At 39.0% G+C, this 22,703-nt stretch overlaps 1 protein-coding gene across 1 annotated transcript; it reads left to right on the forward strand.

Annotated features, from left to right (window-relative positions):
• Positions 1 to 499: 499 nt before the first annotated feature.
• On the forward strand, positions 500 to 20,011 carry LOC106849877 (carbonic anhydrase 13-like). Its single transcript, XM_014870780.2, has 7 exons — positions 500 to 586; positions 6,242 to 6,439; positions 10,120 to 10,238; positions 13,567 to 13,662; positions 14,799 to 14,861; positions 15,706 to 15,861; positions 17,992 to 20,011. Exons 1-7 carry the CDS (start codon positions 556 to 558, stop codon positions 18,103 to 18,105), a joined length of 777 nt encoding a protein of 258 aa, XP_014726266.1. The 5' UTR covers positions 500 to 555; the 3' UTR covers positions 18,106 to 20,011.
• Positions 20,012 to 22,703: the final 2,692 nt, after the last annotated feature.

Below are 22,703 nucleotides of genomic sequence, written 5' to 3' on the forward strand. Positions count from 1 at the left end.
ACGGGCAGCTCCTGCCACACGCTTGGATAAATTCCCAGTGGGATGTGGGATACCCTCTTGCTTCAGTGCCCCACTTGGGAAAACGTGAAATCTTCCTGCAGCCTATCCCAAAGGGAATTGGGTTTACACCCCTGGGAGAAAAACGGGACGGGATGCAACGGTGCGCACTTGGCTTTACTTTCGGGGGTAGCCCCAGGAATGGACACTTCGGTCTTTCCGTGCTGCGCAACTCGTGCTCTGGCGGGACAGGGGCTGGCGGAGCCACCTTCCCTCTGTTGGAGCGGTCCCTTGAGAGATGGCACTGCCTCTCCCGGGCCACCCCGAAGGTGCTGGGGGGAGGCTGGGGAGAGCCTGGGTGACGAAGGGCTTGGGGCGACAACAGGCACGGACGGGCCGGGAGGCCGGAGCGCCGCAGGTCTTCTTATCAGCGCCCGAGGATCGGGGCGTCGCCGCCCGTCGCCTTCAAATGGGGCGCAGCCGCCTCTCCCGCCCCAGCCCGTCCCATCCCATCTTGTCCTGTCCTGTCCCGTGCCGTGCCGGCAGGAGAGCAGAGCCATGCTGCACTGGGGATACGACGAGCACAACGGTAGGGAACGGCGGCCGGGGCCGTCGGGGCGGCCAGCGGGGTCCCACGGGCGGCGCTTCCCGCTGGGCTCGGCAGCTCCCGCGCCCTCGGGAGAGCTGGATGAGCTGAAATGCTTTCCAGCCTGAGAGCGATCCTGTTTTTGTCTCGACAATCTGCAAGGCAGGCGGCTGAGAGGTGTCCGTGCGTGCGGCATCGCCTGCAGAGCCGGCCGGGCTTGGCTGCGGCTCGGGTGTGCCGCGTTCCCGGTTGGGATTTCGTTGGCTCGTTTAGCTGAACAGTTGCGTGCACAGATCGAGTACGTGGTAGACAGCTGCGCTGATCGGAACTGCTGTACCAGCAGTGCTTTTCTGATTCCAGCTGTGTTCTGCTTCTGCTACACGGTGGGAAATCCTAGTTACTTGACGGGATTATTTAAATGTATAACTATGCACCTAAGAGGAGATGCTTTTGGATTTTAGTTGTTCGTGGTTTCCTTCATCTTGTTAGTCTTTGAAGTCCCAAGATGGGCTCATCGGCAGGCTTAAAGACTTTGCTCTGTTTTGCATCTTCAGTCATGCAAACGCTACTCCAATGTGCACTCGGTCTCACAAGTCATGCAAGTAGAAATGAAAGTGTTTTTGTAAATTGTAGGTTCAACTCTGATAAAATACATGGAATATATTTTATTGTCTGTACACAGAGAAATGAAATGCCGTGACAGTAAAGGGAGACAGCTATATATTTGCATATACTACTGCCTATAAGAATATGCTTTGTGTATGTTATTACTTATACTTTGGAATACTGTTTGTGCAGGTACTACCTTTCCTTCCTGGCCCTCTTGTTCCTTCTTTTCTGGATGGATGTACTTTTCCTGAAAAACTGGGTGGTGGTGGTGGATCACAGGGATGTTGCAATGATTGGGTGTGTTATCTGCTGTTGTGCAGTTTACCCTACCCCTCCCCTGAAGACGTAAATGGGTCTTGTTTTTCAAATTTTTTTCTCCGTACGTTTGTATGCTTTGGGCTTCACCTGCACTGTCCAGATAAGAAGCCCACTTTCACTCCTTTATCCTATCTCTTCTTGTTTGCTATTCTCGACTTCTAGCGAGGGGAGGCCACCAGAATTTCTATTGGGGTGGCCCTGGACCTTGCTTGAGGCCCCATGTCTCCTATAAAACTATCTACTCCTATGTTTCCTCCCCTTCCTCTTGGTGTCTGCAGAGCTGTTTCTCTCTTATTCTCACTCCTCTCTTTTGGCTGCTGTTGCACAGGAACTTTTTCCTCTTCTTAAATCTGTTATCCCAGAGGTGCCAGTGCTGTCCCTGATGGGCCCAGCCTTGTCCAGCAGTGGGTCCATCCTGGAGCCAGCTGGCACTGGCCCTTTTGGGCATGTGGAAAGCTTCAGCAGCTTCTCACAGAAGCCACACCTGCAGCCTCCCTGCTACCTGTATTGTGTCACACAAACCTAATGCATAAGTTCTCGGTTACTTTGATGCACGTATTTCTGAAATGCAAGAAGGCATTATTTCATATCTGTGAAAACCTTGGCCTTTGCTGTCATGCCACTTTTCTTACCTCATAGTTTTGATGTGTTTATCTACAGAGACATAGTACTGAAATCTTGAAAATTGTTTTCAGTGTGGCATCGTGTACTCTTTTCACTGCTGCTCAAGGTTCCTGTCAGGATGGGAATGTTCTTGTCCCTTGAGTCCATTTTCGTTTACAGGAGAATTGATTTAGTTAAAGGCAAATCATAGATGAGTAAGGTTGGAAGGGACCACAGTGGGAAATCATTGCCTTCAGTTTACTATTTGTTTAATGAAATATGTAGTAATTATTTACATATATTATCTTTTACTGCGAAATTTTCTCTTGATCTAGTTACTACTGTAATGCTGAGGCATCTTATCTATAAAAGGGTTATTAATTCATAGAATCATAGAATCATTTAGATTGCAAAAGACCTTTAAGATACTTCAGTTGAGCCGTGGCTTATACATTTTTTCTGTCTGAGAATAATCACATCATTTCAATATCTGCTTTAAAATGGTGCTTAATTTTACCCATAATGAATTTTTAATTGCTTTTGTTTGAGCTCATCTTGCTGTAACCTAATATGCAATCAAATGACTTGCAAACCTAAGTTTATAAATTTATGCACTCTGTGTTTGATAAACTGGGCAATGGGTTCTCTTTAGAAATAAATGAGGATGTGATCCTGTCAAGGTCAGATCATACTAAAATAATGAATTTTCTATATATAATAACAAACTGGAAAAAAGAAAACAAAACCAAAAACACACACAAAAAAAAAAAAAACAAAACAAAAAAAAAAACAAACCCAAACCGAAAAAAAACATAAAAACACAAAAAATCCAAACCCTTTTTCACCTGCACATTCTCCATTTATGCACTTATAGAGGCTCACTGAAACTCAACTGTATCCTGCAGTGTCTTCACTGGGCTTGTCTCAGGTTATCCTGTTGATGAAATTTGTAATCTTTAGCTTCAGCTGGATCAAAATGCGACACTGTGAGGTGCTATTGTGAGTTCTATTTCTTGTCAAATTCCTATCTGCCTTCATTGTCAGATCTCTTTCAGGAACTGGATGTGTGCAGTGCTGGTGAGTGGTATGTGCAGTGATTGCCTGACCTAAAAGTATCAGACAATTCATTGCCTGTGGTAATACTGTGTCCAAAATAAAGGCATGAAATCTTCAGAGCAGATGGTTCAGTTTTTTGTCATAAATCTCAGTCACCATGGCTTTGATTGTTAAGAGCTACTAGAAAATTGCCTCCAGCAAGAGAACATTTTCCCAACAGCAGGAGAGGATTTCATAAGTTCAAAAATTGGTATATTAATCACTTTCATTCAGTAAAGGAAAAAATGAAGGGAGGTGAATTAATGAGTTATGCTCACTGGATATATCCTAAAGTGCTTATTTAGAAAACTGAAGTGTATATTTTAATATGGAGGGATCTAATTCAGAAGAAATTTTCACCCTGGAGGTCCCGCTGGCTTAAATTTTATTGTATGACATGTATTCGAGCATCTGTTTCAACAGTAATGACTTTTTTTTTACAACACCCATTCACAAAGTTTGCATTGAGCTAGGGTCTGTAGAAATTAATTGAGTCACAGATTACCTGGAGTGGCAAAAGCATGATAATTGTAATAGATTGCTGATTGATTACCTAGTAAGGAATACTTCTTGATATAACCTAATGGTACAAAATGAGCTGAAGTTTCTTGGTATTTTCCTGTATATTTTGAAAGGTCAGATGTCTGGTAGTTTGTTTACTGGTAGATGTTTAATCACCATAGCAAAACAGTATTTTGGTCATCTGATCCAAGAACAAGTGCCATACCAGCAATAATGTCTTTTTAGAACTGGATATTACTGTTAAATAATTTGGTAGTGACAGAATCACAGCCTCGGGTCTTCTTTTTGGCAACTTTGTATTATTTCTGAATGCAAGTCATACTTTTTTTTTTAATTCAAATAACTATAGTTATTTCTGGGGTAGAACAATAGGAGACCAAGTAGTTAAGCGTATAAAAATATTTTTGCCTTTTCTCAGTTAAGGAGTATTAGAAATATTAAAATTAAGTAGCAATAAGCTTTTTCTAGGCATCCCAAATCATCCCAAATTATGGAGTGATGCTTCTTAAAAAATAAAATTTTGTGTTGCATCCCTAACTATAGGGTACTAGGATCTAAATACAATTAAAATTATATTCTAAGTTGTATCTAATTAGAATATTGAATAGCTTTGATGACCATTCGTGAACTGAGAGGAATTAAGTTTAAACAGTTTTATGTTTCAAACCAGTAGGATTTTTATCTTCTGCCTTAGAATCTATTTCTTTATTGAGTTTAGTTAATGAAGTAATTAACAAAAGTACTTTTTAACAAATCAAGACTGAAGTCTTTGTTCTGAGGCTTAAGCCTTAGGCTATTCTTTACAAGTTTTTCCCACTTCTGTTTTCCAGTGCTGCTTGGGGGAGAATCGTTCTCTGCCCAGGTGCTGTGCAAGCTGCAGCCCCCCAGCGCCGTGGGCTCTTCCTCTCTGATTTATTGTTGGGGTGCATGGGTGCTTTTAGCACCTGTGAGTTTCTGAGATGTGTTCACTTCTATTGAAGTCAAGGAGAGAAAAATATCTAACAGCATTTGATGTTAGACTATTAACCACTGCATCATATGTTTTCATCCTTTTTTGTCATCATTTTTATTTAAGTGCTCTGCCATCCAGAAATACTCAATCGAAATTTTTACACTGAGGTCAGTTATCTTCAGTGTAGAGAGTTAATTATGACGATTTCCAGTGATGCAGGTTTTATTTGACCAGGTTCTGATGCTCATATTAAGTTTTTCTTATATCCAGTCTCTCAGTTGATTTATTGTGCTTCTTACCCATTATAAGCCTGGAGGAAAAATAAGTGCTTTGCTCTTCTTAATACTGAAAGATCGTTTGCCCTGCAGACTTTCACCTTTCACCTTTCTCTTTTTCCTTTCTTCTTTCCCCTTGCTTTCCCAGCCTTTCCATCCTAAATCTTGTTTTCTGTCCTTATAGAATATATTTCCCAGACAACTTATTGTTCATATTTTTCTTTACCCTCTTATCCAAATATGTTTAAACAGTGACACATATATTCTTCTTGTGAAATACTGTGTTTAGTAGGTATTAACAGATAAATCACACATCTTATCAATGACGTTTTTCTTACTATTTTAGGATGTTATTTCCCATTTTCGTATATCCATATTATTGATTTATTAGCTTTTCAGGTGATGTTTGGCTTACCTGCTTGGACAGAGGAAGGTTGAGATGACTACTGTTGATTAACAGCTTCTTTAGTCCTATAATTTGTACCTAAGACGGGTGAATAGTGCTGCATCTGTGTCTGGGAGATCTACTCTCATCAGCTGAAGGCAGTAGAAATCCAAACCTCATGCAGGCACCACTGTCCTGAGTGTACCTGTTCTTTGATTTTGTCAGTGCTACACTAGTGTGTGTGTATGTGTGCCTGTGTGCATGGACACTTCATGATTAGAGGGTGACAGTCTCTCTTGTGACAGCTGGTGTGCATAGTTGGTGGGCTGGGAAGAGGTGATCAGAGGTGCAGCAGTGTTTAGGTTCTGGGCACTGCCATCAGGCTCCAGGAACCACTCAGCATTTTCTGACATCACCAGTCGCCTTTTTTGACATCTCGCCATCTCATTCGGAGTGATCAGTGTTCTCAGGTCTTTTGCAGCAAATGACTAAGGCATAAAAAAATTCTTAATGCAGGGATTTGCATAGAAAAGAGGTAATCCTTAAAGACACAATGAGACATGATGTTAGGCAAAAATGGCATGTCAGAAATTTACTGGGACATAGTGCCTGTTGGATACAGGATGCCTGATTTGAATGAGCATTTGTTTTATGTGTCTTGTGCATAGCCGAGTCTTACCTGGGAATAATTATCTACGTGGTGCATGCAAGGTCCATGAAGGGGTCCTGAGAACTGCTATTGCAATATGATGAAGCAAAAGTAGCTGAATATTTTGATTTGTGTTTTCCTGATGCATCCTTTTTGAATTTAAAAGATGCAGATGAGAACAATTCAAGCAGTTTTTTTTCATAAGAATGAGGGTGCTGTCAGCAATTTAGACTTCTCAAATGCATTGCAGGGCCTGCCCACTGGAAGGAGGTTTTTCCCGTTGCTAATGGAGACCGTCAGTCACCCATCGACATCAAAACTGAGGAAACCAAGTATGATCCCTCCCTCCGTCCTCTAAATCCCAGTTATGATCCAGCTTCTGCTAAAATCATCCTTAACAATGGGCACTCCACCAGTGTGGAGTTTGATGACACCGTCAACAAATCAGGTTTGTTCCTTTACTCTAGTACTGTAACTTCCTCCACCAATTCCTAAACAGAATGCCTACAGCCTGGGCACGTCTCACTGCTGGGTATTAACTCCTTATAAACAGTAAGGCTTTGCTCTTCTGGATGAGAGATTCCTTTTTCCCTGTTTTCAGCATGATACAGTGTGGGAACATATTAGGACACAAGTTCGAGGTTGTGTTTCTCAGAAAGTGCTGGATTCCCTACTCTCAGGAGTGGTGTGATCCAACCCCATCAGCGGGATAGTGCCAGCCCCCTGTTTGAACACTGTTGTGTACAATTTTTCAAATGCTGCTCTCTCTCTCTCACTGCAGGTGAATCCTTTATGTCTCATTACAGGTTCATTCCAACCGAATCGCTCAAATCTCTTATCTGAATTTAGCTGCAGGTTTGGTTATATGGTTTTCCCCATTTTACAACTTCTACTCGGACTTTTTATGTCAAGTAAGATCCAATACAGAACAAGTGAAATAGATCCCAAGTAATACCTTTTCTTCTCTGAAGAGTATTATTGCCCCAGTCTTTTCCAGCAGTATGCAGCTTCCCTTTTTGCGAACAATATTTCTTATTTAGAAGCTCTCTGGTTTATCATAGTCTTTGTAATGTTAGTGCTTTCATCTTTGAAACCCTCTCTTGGATTTTGGGCAAGCCAGCATGCCTCCCCTTGAAGCTGTAGGAGTGCAGAATCTTCAAGCAATAAAATCATTTTGTGGCTATGTGAGGCTTAGCTGAGGATCCAAGACCATATGAGTCTTTCACAAGTGTCAAAGCCAGAGAGAGATTAATTTTTGATAACCAATTAGTCCTGAGGATTAGAGATAAGAGGGAGAGACATAGATGGAGACACTGTCATGTTTTTGTTTCCTGAACAGTATTAGTTTTAAACTTTCTGTCAACATTGGATGTTGCCTGAAAGCCACCAGCTGACCATCAATGATCAGTCTGACCTTGTGTCAGATACCACGGAGCTTCCCAGAATTAATCTCTGCTTCGAGCCTAGTAGATGCTGGTGAACTAAAGCACATCTCTTAGAAAAATACACAATCTTGATTTCAAATTTTCCAGCGATGGTGAACCTACCACAGCCTTTGGTAAGTTGTTCTAATTGTTAATTACCCTCACAGTTTAAAAGAAAAACAGGTAATGAATGTGAATACACCAAGAACCTCTTCCACTCTCTTAACTCCATCCATGAAGTGACAGGGCCTGAACACAGTGTTTCTCTAGGCTTCTCCTGGTACCAAAGCAATGGTAATGCAATCCTCCTCTTACTGCTTTCCTCAGGCTCTATCTCCAAGGATGTAGTTCATATTATGGCAAAGCAATGACAGATGTTGATTAGATAATTAACAGATGGAATCCCCAGTCTCATTCAGTAGACTCCATGTCTTGTATGCATGGACCAGATTCTTCAGTCCACAGCCATAAACTGAGTAATTCACTATTTTCCCAAATATTTGTCACTGACAAACTTTATCAGTATTGTTTTTGTTTTCTTTCAGGTCATTGCTCAAAAAATACTGAATTTTCTAGGGCCCAAATTTGGCTTCTGGGGCAGCTGTGTGAAGTAAGAACTCCTGCCATGTGTTGGTTTCATGAAAAAAATCAAATTATTTGGTACTAAATACCTTGGCATCTTCTAATGCACTATTAACTGACTCCCATATGAACTATTCCCTCACTTTGGTCAGCATTGGAACTGGGCTGTCAAGTCTGTAACTGTTTGTGTAAGTCTGTTTATGCTCTTTGGTACCACGTTAGCTCCATTCTTTGAAATTGTTCTATTGGTCTTCTTCCAGCATTTTTCAAAATTCGAGATACTGATATTTGCCTTAAAACTTCTGGCTACCCTCTTCCTTAATTACTCTTGTAATAAAAGGGTTTTACCAGCACTATGTGATGTGGCACGAATACAACAACAGGCCGTTTTCCACATTTTTCAGCATAAGTATTTAATGCTGGTGCATTTCTACATAATAGTTTTCCTCAGCCAGTTAGAACACTGATCTTTACCGTTTTCTAGGATCATTTGCATCCAAGTTTACAGTGCTTAAAAGAAGGAATTTAAAAGTGCCACTGCCCCATCTCCTCTGTTTGCTAACTTTATAGGCTGTGTAAATGCATGTTTTTGAGTTGAAGCTTTAAGGAAATTAAATATTTTTTTCCCAGAATAAGCAGTCCCAGTTTCTTTTCATTATCCAAGCTACTTGTGCTAGCAAATAGGCTACTTAAAAAATTCTTCTTCCATCTTTATTTGGTGTATTTTTTTCCTAAGAAAATTTAGGTTTTGGACTAAACCTAGAAGAGAGAAAAAATTGCTATCAGCATCCCTCCTGCTCTTAATTAAAAAAAATCTGGTTCAATCTCCTCTCATTTATCCTTTTAAATTTCTATAATGAGCCAGTAAGCTATTCCAGACTGATTCCCAAACACTCAGAGAACATATGGAGCTGGGAGAGTGGAGTGACTTGTTTTGCTGTGAATAAAGAATCTTTCTGAGTGTAATTCACATTCAAGGCTCTGTGAAGAGATATTTTGATTCTAAGTCTGACTAGAAAATTATGAGCACTTGCAGAAGCAAAACAATGAAAAGCCCACCCATATGCATGTTAGTTTGACTAGAATTAGAACAGAACAGAATAAAATTAGAAGGAATAGAAATGGAGTAGGCTCTTTCAGTTGCAAGGGACCTGCAGCAATCATCTGGTTCAACTGTCTGAGCAGTTCAGGGCTAACCACAAGTTAAAGGATGTTGTTAAGGGCATTGTCCAAATGCCTCTTAAACTCTGATAAGCTTGGGGCTTTGACAAGTTGTTCCAGTGTTTGACCACCATTGTGGTAAAGAAATGCTTCCTAGAATCCAGTTTAAATCTTCCCTGGCAGAGCTTTGCACCTTACCCACTTGCCCTGTCACTGGATACTTGAGAGAAGAGAACAGCAGCTCTCTCTGTGCTTCCCCTCGTCAGAAGTAAAGAGAAGTGAGGACACCCCTTAGCCTCCTTTTCTCCAAACTAGACAAACCCAGAGTATGTAGCTGCTCCTCATAGGACGTGTTTTCCAGCCCTGGCTAATTGTCAGTAATATTGCAGTTGTACAATGCATATGCAGCATTGGCTTAATTTTATTTAGGTTAATATAAGCTTCTTTTCCTCAGACTTTAGTCTGATATAACTGGATCTAGTTGCAAATGAAGGAAAGAACCCTGAAAATTTAAGCTCTGCCTATATTCCACCAAATTTCAAAGAGGAAAATAAATTCTACTGATATTACCTTTTTTTGATCCTGTTCCTTATTCATAAAACCTATATTTTGAGTTTAATTTCTTAGTGATTCTTTTGAATATAACCAAGAGAGGAAACTCCTGAGTGTTGTAAAATAGAAGTGTTTTCCCATTCTCTGAGACATATCCAACCTTGACAGTAACAACATACCCTTTAGTGGACTGTAACACACTAATCTGCCCATAAATGCAATTTTTGTAGTCATATCCTCAACAGGTGAGGGTTTCTGTAGTTCTTCCAAGAAATGGGAAGCCATCTGAGACAACTTATGAACAAGAGCAGAAGAGTGTCCGAAGACTGAAGTCTGGTGTGAGGTTAGAGGATGTGGGTAGAGACTCCTGTTCTCTCAGTGAAGCCTTCTCTTCTGCTTGGGTTTCCAGTGCTGACTGGGGGGCCACTCAGCGGGACCTACAGGCTGCGCCAGATTCACTTCCACTGGGGATCCAATGACGAAGCTGGCTCTGAGCACACAGTGGATGGGATGAAGTATGCTGCAGAGGTAAGGCTTTACATGGAGTCATCTGTACCTCTGAGCTTGTGACTAGTTTTCCATTGCAAGAATACTGTTGCCCTTCCTCTTCCTGCTTTTCATCTTCCCCTCATTTTATCAAAAGACAAGCAGTCTTCCTGGAGTTTTGCATGTTTGGTCCTTTCTCAAAGGAGAACCTCTTTGAAAGCTTCGGAGAGGATTAAAAAAGGAGTACAGAAGACAAGAGCTTGATAAGAGCAAGACTTAATGTTCAAGAGTTATTTTAAAGTTTATCTTTCATTGTTTCTTCCTTAGAGAACATTTTCAAAGTCATCTTCAATGACAAACCACAGAATTACTGGATTTGGGGCCTGTGTAGTGTAAAGTTTATGTGATACTTAAGAATGTTGCATTTTGTGGTGCACTTAGCAATGTGGTGGTTATGACTCTGAGAACCATGCTTTAATATCTGTGGGATGTCTGCTGTCTATGGGATGACTGCTGTCTGTGGGGTACTGTGCTTCAGTGGAGGTGGTGTGCCACAGGGAGAAGTGCACCATGTGCTCTGGCATGGAGCATTCACTCCTGCTCTGTCTCCTTTGGTGCATTTGAGTAATCTGCAGGAGAAAGTTCTCAGTATGAGATTCCTCTTTGCAAATGGAAGTAACATGGAATATTTTCAGGAGATTGAGATCTTTAAAAACATATGATTCAGACAGTGTCAGAGTTTTCTGGGGTTGAAAAGAAGTAAAAAGTGTAAAAATAAACGGACAAATAAGAGGCATAATACTACAGAAGAAAAAGATATAATGTATGCACTGTAGTGTGATCAGATTTTACTGGAAATGCTGTAAGAGATCCTGGTCAGGAAAAAAAGATCAGTTTTCTAACACTAATGGGGAAAAGTGACATTTGCAGTGTTTAAAGGCTTATGTTTTCCACAGGACCCAGGTGAGATGGAATATAAAGAATTAATACAGGTGCTTTAAAACCATTAAGTACCAAACCCAAATTTCTAGCTGAGAAAATATATGTTTCCCATCTAAGAAACCAAATGGAAGGAGAAAATATCTCTGAATTTCTAGCCAGTCTAAAAGCCTTTCTGTTACCTGTTGGTTGGGTAACCCTCCAGAAGAAGCTCTCTAGATGTCACTTTGGCTTTGGGATAAGAAACTCAGAATTAAAACCAAGGCTTCTGAATATTGTTCACACAAAACAAAATACCTCAGAAGGAGACATGAAGATGGTTTCAGTGCTCACCTTTGTAAGGAAGATGTGCAAAGTTTCAAGAAAAAGCATCGACTGAGTTGAAGAAAGAATTAATGTATAGGTAAAGAAAACTGCAAGGTTTTGCCCTGAAGCCCACCAGGAAGCAGAAGAGATCTATGGCTCCATTCTCTGTGACAACATACGGTCTGATCAAGGTCTGTCTTCACAAGCTGCAGTGACACAGAGGTGGTAAGATGAGATATGTTCCTTGGAGAGAAGTTACAAGCCATTGAGAATGGGTCTGTACCCAGAAGTGTTTCACACTCTGTTTGGGGATTTTGGTTTTGGGAGGGTACCTTGTTGGGGCTTTTCTGGCAAAGCTATGAGGGAGTGGGAGTGGGCTTTTAGTAGCTGTGGGAAATTACCTTTTTGTTCTTTGTTAGGTTGGTTTTGGTGTTGTTTTTTTTTTTCCAAATCCACAATAAAAGTAATTTCTGACTTAGAGTATCTGTTTCTTTTTTGCATATGTAAAAATGTAATTGTTTAAAAGTTGTTCAGCATAGGTTCTGTGAACTTACAATAGGGAGCAGTGCAGACACTATGAGCCGCAGAATATAAAAGCACTTGAGAAAGGTTTAGTGGACTATGTTCTCCTCCTGGTTTAGTGTATAATATTCTTAGCAACTTTCCTTCAAGGATTTCGAAAGCTGTGAGCCAGCATGCATGTCATCGTGGCTGTACATGTATTATTATTGACAACAGCGGGATTCCTTACTTGCTGCAAGTAATGTTTCAGCACTTTAGAGCCCAAATGCTTGACAAATATTGATATCAAGTAAGACCAAGTAAGAGTTCCATTTTATAGATATGGAAAATTGAAACTCATAGAGGTTAAGCAAGGATTGATATTTAGAATAAAAATCTTCATACTCCAAAGATCCCTATTTCAACCATGCAGCTATGTTGCTTCACACAGAAATCCTTTAAAGCGGGTTTCAGCTTTCCTAAATTGTTCTTACTTTACTTGTCTTGTAGGTGCTGTATTCCAAAAGGATGCCTTTTTTTTTCATGGGTTCATCCCAGTTTAAGCCATTCAATGAGTTGCTTTTCATCATTCTTGAAGTTCAAATCTGAAAAGATGGTCACCAATTTTAGAAAAGCCAATCTCACTCCCTGCTTCTGAGCATCTTTAACTAAAAACTATGTGTAATAAGATTTACTAATCCATTGAGGATTTATGAAAGTAATTAATGTTTGTGAAGTACTTAGAGTTAAGTGCTGTGTGAGTGTGCTCTCTCCAGTTTGGCAGTCAGATCACTGCTTAAGGCTGGAACAACCTGGCACTTCCTGGGAACCAGGAGCTCCCATCATGAAGTGTGGTCAGGAATTAGGAAACCTGATTTAACAAGAGGGACTTCAGTTGCAAGGGAATAGACATTGCAGGCTTTTCCTCTTCCCTCCTGGCTGAGTAGTGTCTTTAAGCTTCTTAAGCAAATATGACAGGACACTTCCAGAATAATGCATGTTGGAAATGGAAATGCTCAAACCTGAGATAATCAAGCTGCTTGTAAGGGTGTCTTTCTACGACTGGTAGTCGTAGAAAATAACATTTGAAAAGTGTCAAAAATTAAATGCTGATGTTCCCTTAAGCTAATCAAGGGAAAAGGAGTCAGTGCAAGTTTAATGTGTATTTGCCTGTTTTCTAGCTATTTATGTGGATGATTAATGTTGCTGAAAGCTTGATTAAAGAAAAAGAGGGATAAAATACTAATGGCATCCTCATGAATTTCAATCACTTTTTAAAATCAACTGTACTAAAAATGGATTTAAAACCTCTAGTTATATAACCATTGGCTTTTGTTGTCTTAACTTCTCGTTTCAAAATCTGGGGACCCAACAGCAATTTGACAGGCACTGTAGTGTGCTGATTGCTGCTAAATTTTTGATAACCTCAGCCACTGGAAATGCTTTTGCCATTTGTGTGAACTACATATTTACTGATTTCATGAAATATCTGCATTTAGATCACTGAATGATATTGCATACCTAAGAGTGAAATACAGTGTCAAACCCAGTAAAGTTGTAATATTCATTTGTTACTACTTGAGTTCAGCGAGAGTTGATGCTGTCTCTGTCTCTTGCTTTTCAGCTTCATGTGGTCCATTGGAATGCAGAGAAGTATTCCAGTTTTGTTGAGGCAGCTTCTCAGTCAGATGGACTAGCAGTCATGGCTGTATTTCTGAAGGTAAGAAGAGAATGCTTCAGCCCTCAAAACAAATCTGCATTATAAGCTTAAAGAGATGATGTGATGGTTGGTGTAGTTATTGCTAAAGAGATACTTACTTTATACTTATTTCCTTCACAGTGTTTAGCTGCCAATACGGAAAGCTGTGCTTCCTTTAAGAATAAAAATATCAGCTTAACAGATTTTTCAAGACTGTCAAACTCTTCAGTTTGCCTAGTCTGCAAGCCCATATAATATTAGATGTGGAACTTAATTCAGCTGCCTCCATTTGGATCCCAGTAACTTGTTTTTGACTAGCTTGTTCCTTTAGGGGGACAGCTCGATTTAAAGGGGTTTTTTTTAATGGCTTGTTTGTGAGCTGGTAGTTTCTTCTAGAAAATAATAATAATTTAAAAATGCAAAACCAGAAACTGGAGAATTCCCTTATAATTATTTTAGACCTTTTTGCCTTCTCTACCTGTTCTAAGATTAAATTCATGCAACAGCGTCACTAACTTTTGTATGAAAAAGCAGATGGGGAATTCACTCAATCTATGACAAAAGATAAGGCTTTGGTCAATTCTGTGGTTTCTGGTGGCTGACACAGCTTCCTGAGAGCAGCTAGTGCAGGTGCTGGAACAGTGAGAGAGCCATTCCATGCAGCAGTTGCAAAGAACTGCTTCAGCAATTTAGTAATTCTGCCTTTCCAGTTTGCATTACAATGACTCAAGAGAAGTGTCACTGGATTTCTTAGCACACAAATTCTGTTTGGAATGTTCTTACGTAAGAACAGTGTTTTCAATGTTATAAGCAGTTTAAATTTCTGATGTTGCTCTGCAGCTTTTAATATCCCACATATTAACACATGAAAGATAAATGGTTTCTATTTCCCTACAGTGAAAAGTCTTTTTCTAATTCTTTTGTAGCTGAAGTAATTACTCTGAGTAGCCAGAATACTATCAGCAAGGGAGTGGATCTTTTTAGTGACCACTATAATTTCTTAGGACCAGCTAGTCACAGGCTTGTACTCAGAAAATGCATCAGATATTACAGTCACGGCACATATATAAAAGAGTTTCATTACACATTTGCTTTTTATTAATTTTTGTTGCTTTTCTCTGGAGCTCCAATGTTTCTTTTTTCTTTGGTGTTAATAGATTGGTGAATGCAACCCTCAACTGAACAAGATTACTGACCGCTTGGACACCATCAGAATCAAGGTGAACAAGTGCTTCTAAAAGAATACTAGCTAATATTGGTGGTTGCTTTTGTTAGGATTTTTTATTTTTTGGTAGGGTTTTTTATTTTCTGAAACCTGAGTGCTACTCCTTATCCCTAGTGATTGATATCTGATTTGAGACAGTTAATATGAATTCTATTTAAATTGAAAACTAAGTAGACAGAAAATAATGTTTATACAGTAAAAGATCAGAGGAAAAGGCTAATTCCTCACAGAACCCAGTCTCTGATAAATCTCTTTCTATGAGGATAGTAACAGGGGAGAAACATACTTTATGGAAAGTTTTAAAAAAGATGAGGGAAAGACTTCCTTCCCTGTTTTGCTGAGATACAGGGTGAGAAATAACCTATTGTTTGTGTGAGAGAAATTGGCCAGACTCTAAACATGATGTTTTAGACAGACTTCTCTGGACTGGTATCCAGTACAGGGAGAAGCAGAAGTAACTCCTGGGAGGAGTGAGTAGGGAGGGAAGCAAGTGGTAGTAACCTGTGAGGTAACTGCCAGCCCCACAGAGACCACTTTGAAAGTCTAACATCTTCTGTCTTCTCCCCACAACTTCCATCCCATGGTCATCTGTAACTTTGGGAAGCCTGTGCTAACATGACACCTTTCATGGTGTCCTGCTGGCATAGAGGAAAGTCACAGCAAAGCTGTCACTGAGGTCAGACTTTATCAGAAGGGCAGTGATGAGGACCTCCTGTTTCCACCCGAGATGCTGCCAGCCCATCTGATAGTGGAACAAGCTCTACCTCCTTTGGCATGATTTACCTTGGCCTTTTGCTTTTAAATAATATTGCCCTGACATTTCTTTTATTTTCTTCCAGGGAAAAAAAGCACTATTCACAAACTTTGATCCCAGCTGTCTGCTTCCCAAGTCCTTGGACTACTGGACTTACTTTGGATCGCTCACTGTTCCACCTCTTCTTGAGAGTGTCATCTGGATTGTTCTGAGAGAGCCAATAAGTGTTTGTTCTGAACAGGTATCTTTGGATTTTTTACTGCTATGGAAATGTTGTTTTTGTAAGAATTGAAATGGTAAATGCCACCCAAAATTACACTTTTTTGCAGATCTTGGCACTGCAGACCTTACAAGATTTTCAAAAGCTAAAATTTGTATATCAAATTTATTCTGACTAGTTGCCTTTCTTGCTGTAACAGCTACTTATTATTCATTTTTTAAAAGAATCTGCTTACTCCAAAAATCAATAAACAAAAATAATCCATTGGGAACAATGGGAATCAGAGCTTTCCTAAAACATTTGGTGATGCTTAGAAATTCCAGTTGATTTAATTATTTGCATATTTTGCTCAAACCTCATCTTTGGCATTTTTACTTGGCAGACAAGTAGTAAATTTCTTCTTGCATTCTAAATACATAAAACTTGATGAATTTACTAGAATTGTGAAAAGGAATACTATTGTAATAAATTGGAGTTGTGCTAGGCTGTTTTAGGAAAGCTGTGATTCGACATAAGAGTCTATTTACATTTCTTGTTAAAGCTTCATGCTGTGTCGTAACTTGCCAACAGTGACACCCAGCGGGCTTATCCTCCCAGGTGTAAAGTATTTCTGAGTAGAGACCACATACTGGGGAAAATTGGTGACTTCAGTCTCTGCTAAAGATGTTAAGACAGTTCCTTGAATGGGTTGCTTGTTGGGAAGCCTGAGATTTCTGTTTGTAATTGATTTGAAGTAATTTATTTGCTCAATATGTGTATTTTTCTCATCTGTATCTCTTCCTCACTCCTCTCAATCTGACTTTGTAAGACTGACTGCAATGTGTATGGATCTAGGATTGAAAACTTGTGTTAAGGTATCACCTTTCCAAAGACAAGCCATTTTTCAGGTTAAAAGCTTTTTATTTGGGCAAATCTATAATTAACACGTTCTAAAATGTGAAGTGCTATATATAAAAAGCCACATGTAACAGGCTCAGAGAACACAGTGTGAGAAAGTGTCAAGTATAGTCATCCTTTATTAGTCATTTTTCATAAACTTTAGCTATATCTTATGTATTAAAGCAGAAACTGCTATATTCTTATCAATATAAACATGCATGCAGCTAAAGTGCTTGTTTCCAGTAATGTCCACTATTGTGATTGATCAGTCAGCACTGTGACTGACACTGTTCCACCACTTAATTTCATTCCTTGAGTTTATATTTCTTTAGGGCTTTAGAGTTTACTCCTAAGTTTTTGTTGTACTTCTCAGGTTTAAAGAAATTAAAAATAGCTTTTAAGTGTTTAGAAACTTACAGGACCCTGAATTACAAATGTTGGTTTCAGAATGGGGTGAAGCAAGATAGCACTGACCTTTTCTGCTCTTAATGTCATTATGATGCAATGTGCCATATGACTAAATGCCTTATTATAATGGAATGGTTTTTGTGCTGTCCTACCTTTGGTAACCTAGGAAGGAAGTAAGGTGTTATATAGAAATACTAACAATTGGGAATATTAGAAATTAAACAAAATTCTATACTTAGGTCAGAAATCAGGCTCAGATTCCCCAAGGTTTAAACATGGAGCTCTGATGGGGTTTCTGCTCAGATCAGCATATGCTGAGTTATTAATAACTGCTTGTCCTGTGTCTTCACAAGGGAAGAATTTGGAATCTCTCCTGGTTTGAGTTAAGTGCTAGTTGCAGAAGCTTTCTGTAGCACCACACCTGCAATTCCAAGTTAATTGTGAATATACTCTTTGAAGAAGCAAACATATACAGAATGTTTGTATGATAAGAAACAATCTTTTGGCAAAAAGCATTTCAGAATCTCCAAACTATGAAATCCAACTAAAAAAATAAAACACCCCCCCCCCGGTTTAGATCAGGTTATGGAAGACAAAGTGTGAATAGAGGAAACAAGAAATCCTTATGCACAGTTTCATGTTGACTTGTACTTTGGGGTATTTTCTCAGTAGTCATCCTTTTTCATTTACAAGGATAGAAATGGTGAAATTGCCATTCCCCTCACGACTTAATAAAATACAGTTCTGTTCTTTCAGGTGGAAAAAAAAGTGACAAGTGTCTTTAATATTCTCATTTTCACATGCTTTTTCATTAGTATTGACATGAGGGTTTTCTCTGAGCCTTTATGTCTCTTTTGATTACAGCTGGCCAAATTCCGCAGCCTCCTGAGTACTGCTGAGGATGAGGTCGCCTGCTGCTTGCTGAGAAACTTCCGGCCTCCCCAGCCTCTAAGGGGACGAGAAGTCAGAAGGAATTAAAGGAGTAAATCCAGAGTACCCTCCCTCCGAAACCAAAGGCTGAATTAATTTTAATACTTAATATACTTTGAGATTTTTCCTTTTTTTTTTTGGTGAGTTGTTTTAACAAATAGGTGTTGTTTTATTAGTGGTTTCCATGCAGTCATTTCTCACAGGCAAGTATGTCCAGAGTTGTCACAGGTTCATTGATGTTAACAGGTCTGACTGGGTTTGAGTGAATTGGCTTGGAAGCACTGAGCCATCAGCATTGCATACACAGAGGTCACTGCTAATCATAAGGGTCAGATGTGGTGAAGGAGTTGCCCAGATTTTGCCACCAAAATTACTGAACAGGATTCCTGGTATTTATTGACAGTATAGGATGTTCTGGGATTATTCTTCTGGTCTCTAACATAATATTTATCTTCTGAAAAAACCTCACATTGCATTTTCTCAAGGAAAAAATATTTCAAGGATGATGTAATTTCATTGCTGACTTCTGCAATACCATGATTACTTTCCTAGAAAAAGCAGTAATGACTAGCAGCATTTAAGTAATACATATTTATATCACCCTGTTATTCTGGCTGCTTCATAGCAGTAATTGTGTACTGATTGATGTTTTTTTTAAAGCAAATAGTAAAGATTTTGTATATTGCAAGATTATGTCAGGTAGATTAAGTATTCCTGAATTAGGTGTTTCACAATGTCACAAGATGAAATTGTCCTGAAACCTGAAAACTGCAAGGTGGAAGGGCATAGAGGGAGCTGTTTGTGCCTAAACCCAGAATTTTGCCACTTAAAAGCAAGAGGCAGGGGTAGCTGTTGTTCCAGCTGTTGTTCTGTTGCACGCTGCAGTGTGAACCACATGCTGCTTACCTCTCATCTTGCTGTGGAGCACAGTACTGCCCAGGTATAGAATGTTTCAAGGTGCTGGCTGAGGTTCTGCTGTCATAGTTGAACTTCAGAGGTTGCACTTATATTCCAAGACCAAAGAGAACAGTGAGAGCCAAAGAAATCGGAATCAAGTCAACATCTAATAAAAAACTCAGCCCTCAATAGCAATATATTGAAATGTCTGTCTTTATGAGCTGACTTGAGCCTATGTTTTCTCTCAGGAGCTTTTTTATCTGAATATAATTGGGGTTTTTGACACTAAATATTTTTGTTAGTGAACATGCCATAGGATGTAGCTTAGGATAGAATTCAGTTTACTCTCAAACTGTGAGAACTACGTTGTGAAATCCTGTGATACCTGAAAGAGGCAGCTAGAGGTTTTACTGGCAGCAACTAACCCCAATCTCTGTAGTACTTCTGACAAATTAATCTTCCATAACTGTTCTCCTTGATTTCGTTTTTAAATAGGTTCTATATGCTCTGCCTTTTACCTCAAAGGGTCATTTGATCTTAGATGAACAAACATGAGGGAAATCATAATCAGGATTGACTTTATATGCTGTTTTAGAACAATAAATTAGACATAGAGATATAGATATTTTATCTTAGTTAAGATATGTGGACTTTTTTGTTTTCTCCTCCCTAGAATATAGCTATTATATCCTGCAAGGCCTCCCAATGACTTTTGAATATTTTCTGAGGAAAAGAACACAGACCATTGGAGAAAGAAAAGGCATTTGGCAGCACTAAAAAGAAAAGTGGGAGTGTGTTGTATGTTTTCACTCCCTTTTTTAGATTTAGGATTTGATCTCATATGTTTCCCTGATATGTGAGTAGCAACAGAATGTGGAAAAAAATATTCACAAATTGCAGGAAGGATACAAAGGATTTGTTTGTCTCAGAAGAGAAAGGAATAAGGCTACTGCTTCATATTGTAAACAGAAGTTTTACATATTTCTTACATATTGTAAACAGTGGAGTTGATTCAATGCTTTTATAAGGATTTTATCAAAATAAAAAATGGATTTTATGAATGTGTCTTGTATTTTCTTTTGAGGAGCCTAAAGTTTTACAGAGAAGGCTTTACTTCTGTAATTAATACCTGCAGCTTTAGGTTTGGAAGAAATTCTCACCCATCATTTGAAGTCCGTCTTTGGGCAGTATAGAGATGTCTTAATGTTCCAAATAAAAAATTTTTGGCACTGGTAAGACAAGCAATCAATTCTGAAAGTTTCTGATAATGCATTTTTAAACTATTGACTATTTTTAAAGTTATGCTAATACGTTTTAGAAGAAGTCATCATTCAAGTAATTCCCCTTTTGTGGAGATGCCATGTTCATGTTAGATTGGCCTAGCTGAAAGTTAGTGGTGACATCTGAAAAATATTAGAAATGCTCAGTTGCCTGAGATCCCTTCGGAACAGCTTCTCAGGTTATCCATCCCCTACAACCGTAAAATGAGGATTTGGACAAAGTCTTACCTCGGAGCACTTGGTTGCATCCTCAGTCACTAATTTCCTCAACGCCCAAGCTACACTGAATCTCAAACAGGATACTCAATATGCTCCCAGAGAATCTTATCTCAAGTGCCAACTCCATGTTGTCCTCTACAGCAATTGAGGCTGAAATATGTCATCAGGCCCCCAGCCCCCCTGCAGCTGCCTGTCCCTTTGATCAACTCTTAACGTTCTGACACACTTGGAGCCTTTATATTAAGAACGAAATGCTCAGTGACCAAAAAATACATAGAGTGTATTTGCTGAAAATAGTAGCTGTCAAGAATTGTGGACTGCTGGGAGGCTGATGATCTAAAAACTTATTCTCAGAATTAAATAAACCACATCAGAGCCCTGGGGTCAATTCTGCTGATTTTGGCACAGGAGGGAAACAGTCTGCTCTGCTATGCTTATAGCATTTGCCATCGTTCTCATGATGTTTTTAATGTTGCACATATTTAACGTCAGCTGGGAATTTTCTTTATGTCCAACAAAAAGCTTGAGAAGTAGCGATCTTCCCTTCTGGAGTACAGTGGGCTGAAGATACACCAGACGTCTGTTTGATGCCATATACCCATTTGCTAAGTACCTATGTTTTCTCTGCTGGTTTAGAGATTTGTCCCTCAGTTGCTTCCAGACATGAACCGGGACATAAAGGAATTCTAAGAATTAATTTGAAGAAAAAAAATACCCAAGTTGTCAATTCATAAATCTCAAAATAACTTCACAGAAAAAAATAAGTGGAATATGGCATATGAATAAAATAAATATATATTTTATACAGTTTCTATAAACTTAATGGAAAGGAAATTCTGGATTTAGATTCTTGTAGCTTCAAATATGCAAGGGGCAGATTACGAGAGATGTTAAAAGCTGAAAATAATTGAGAAACTTGGAGCACCTTCAGGTTGTAAGCTCAGCATGAAGGTATGAATACCAATCTTGCTCAAGTGATGTGGCCCCTTTTTATTATCTATTATTTTTATCTATTTATTAGTCTAAAAAAAGCATGGTGACAATCTCCCTTATCAGTCTGCTGCTAGATGGACTGCAACTAACTTCTAACCTAGCTGTTAGTTTTTTTTGTTCTCCCACCCAATCTGATCTTGCTTTCTAGTTACAGATGTTAAATACAAAGATTTGGCCTGTGATTTAATATCTTAGATTCTACTATCTCTTACTTGTGAAGTGCTTGACTCAGTGACAGAGGACCTTCTCCATGTGAGTAATGTTTTTATGAGACAGGAGATAATACTGAAATGCTGAAACAAGTATATTTCTAAATTCATGTTTTATTTCCTATTTCTGTCAACCTCTCTGTCATTTACGCCAAGTACAAGTTTTCACTGTGGTGAAACATTTGCATGTGTGATCTGTCTCTTCTCCTGTAGAGCAGAATTTGAGCACAGGAAATATCTCTGACAGGAGAATACTGGATTGTCATGTGAAAACAAAGATTCTCTGCCTCTGATTAACAGAACAGATGTGCTGCACTGTCAATTCCTGTGTCTGTTTCTATTTTATCAAATTTCACCCACATACTTGGGTAGATAAATTTGATTAATTTGTAGATACTACTGACAGTTTAATTTTTCAGATGAAAATCATATAGGTAATGTGCAACAGGTAGAAAAAAATATGTATCTTGTGAAAATCTGATTTAATTATTATTCTGTCTCTGGTCTGTAAATATTTTGAATGAAATACCAGTTGTTTAAATGCCAACACTTTGCTTCCAGTTCTTTCCCTTTCTAGAGTTGTATGAACAACAGACAGAAATATGGCCTCAATATTTCTTCTTTTTTTAGCAACATTTTGGTGATTTTGAGGGAAAAAAGTGAACCCAGTCATTCTTGGTGTTTTTCAGAGAGGTTTTTCTTGATTTCTGTTTTCCCTTTGTCCTGTTGAAACTTCAACTTCTTTTATAGTTTATGTTCTCATTAATAAACTGGCAAATGGTGCTGATGATATAAAATCTTTCCATCAGAAACAGATGAATGATTGATTGAGAACAGGAATATTGGGTTAGAAAAGGTGATAACAGACTAAGCTATATTAAGTAATCTAAGATTCTGAATTGACTGGGAAAAAGTGAGTGGTGAGATGCAAATATAAAAATGCTAAAGTTAGAAGAGGCACTCTGAAAGCCTTCTAAGAGAAAAAGAGGCCCTTTGCATATTGCTCTTGCCGATAGATGTCACTGTGAATCAGGCAATGTCACCTGAC

This window comes from Sturnus vulgaris, chromosome 1 (assembly GCF_052056855.1).
Source record: "Sturnus vulgaris isolate bStuVul1 chromosome 1, bStuVul1.hap1, whole genome shotgun sequence".
Taxonomy (NCBI): Eukaryota; Metazoa; Chordata; class Aves; order Passeriformes; family Sturnidae; genus Sturnus; species Sturnus vulgaris.

Bases quoted from the DNA above. Each gene is read 5' to 3' on its own strand.
- LOC106849877 (XM_014870780.2), top strand. From the start codon at position 556: ATGCTGCACTGGGGATACGACGAGCACAACG. The intron at 14,862-15,705 runs GTGAACAAGTGC...ATTTTCTTCCAG, and splicing joins TGGACACCATCAGAATCAAG to GGAAAAAAAGCACTATTCAC. The intron at 15,862-17,991 runs GTATCTTTGGAT...TTTTGATTACAG, and splicing joins TAAGTGTTTGTTCTGAACAG to CTGGCCAAATTCCGCAGCCT.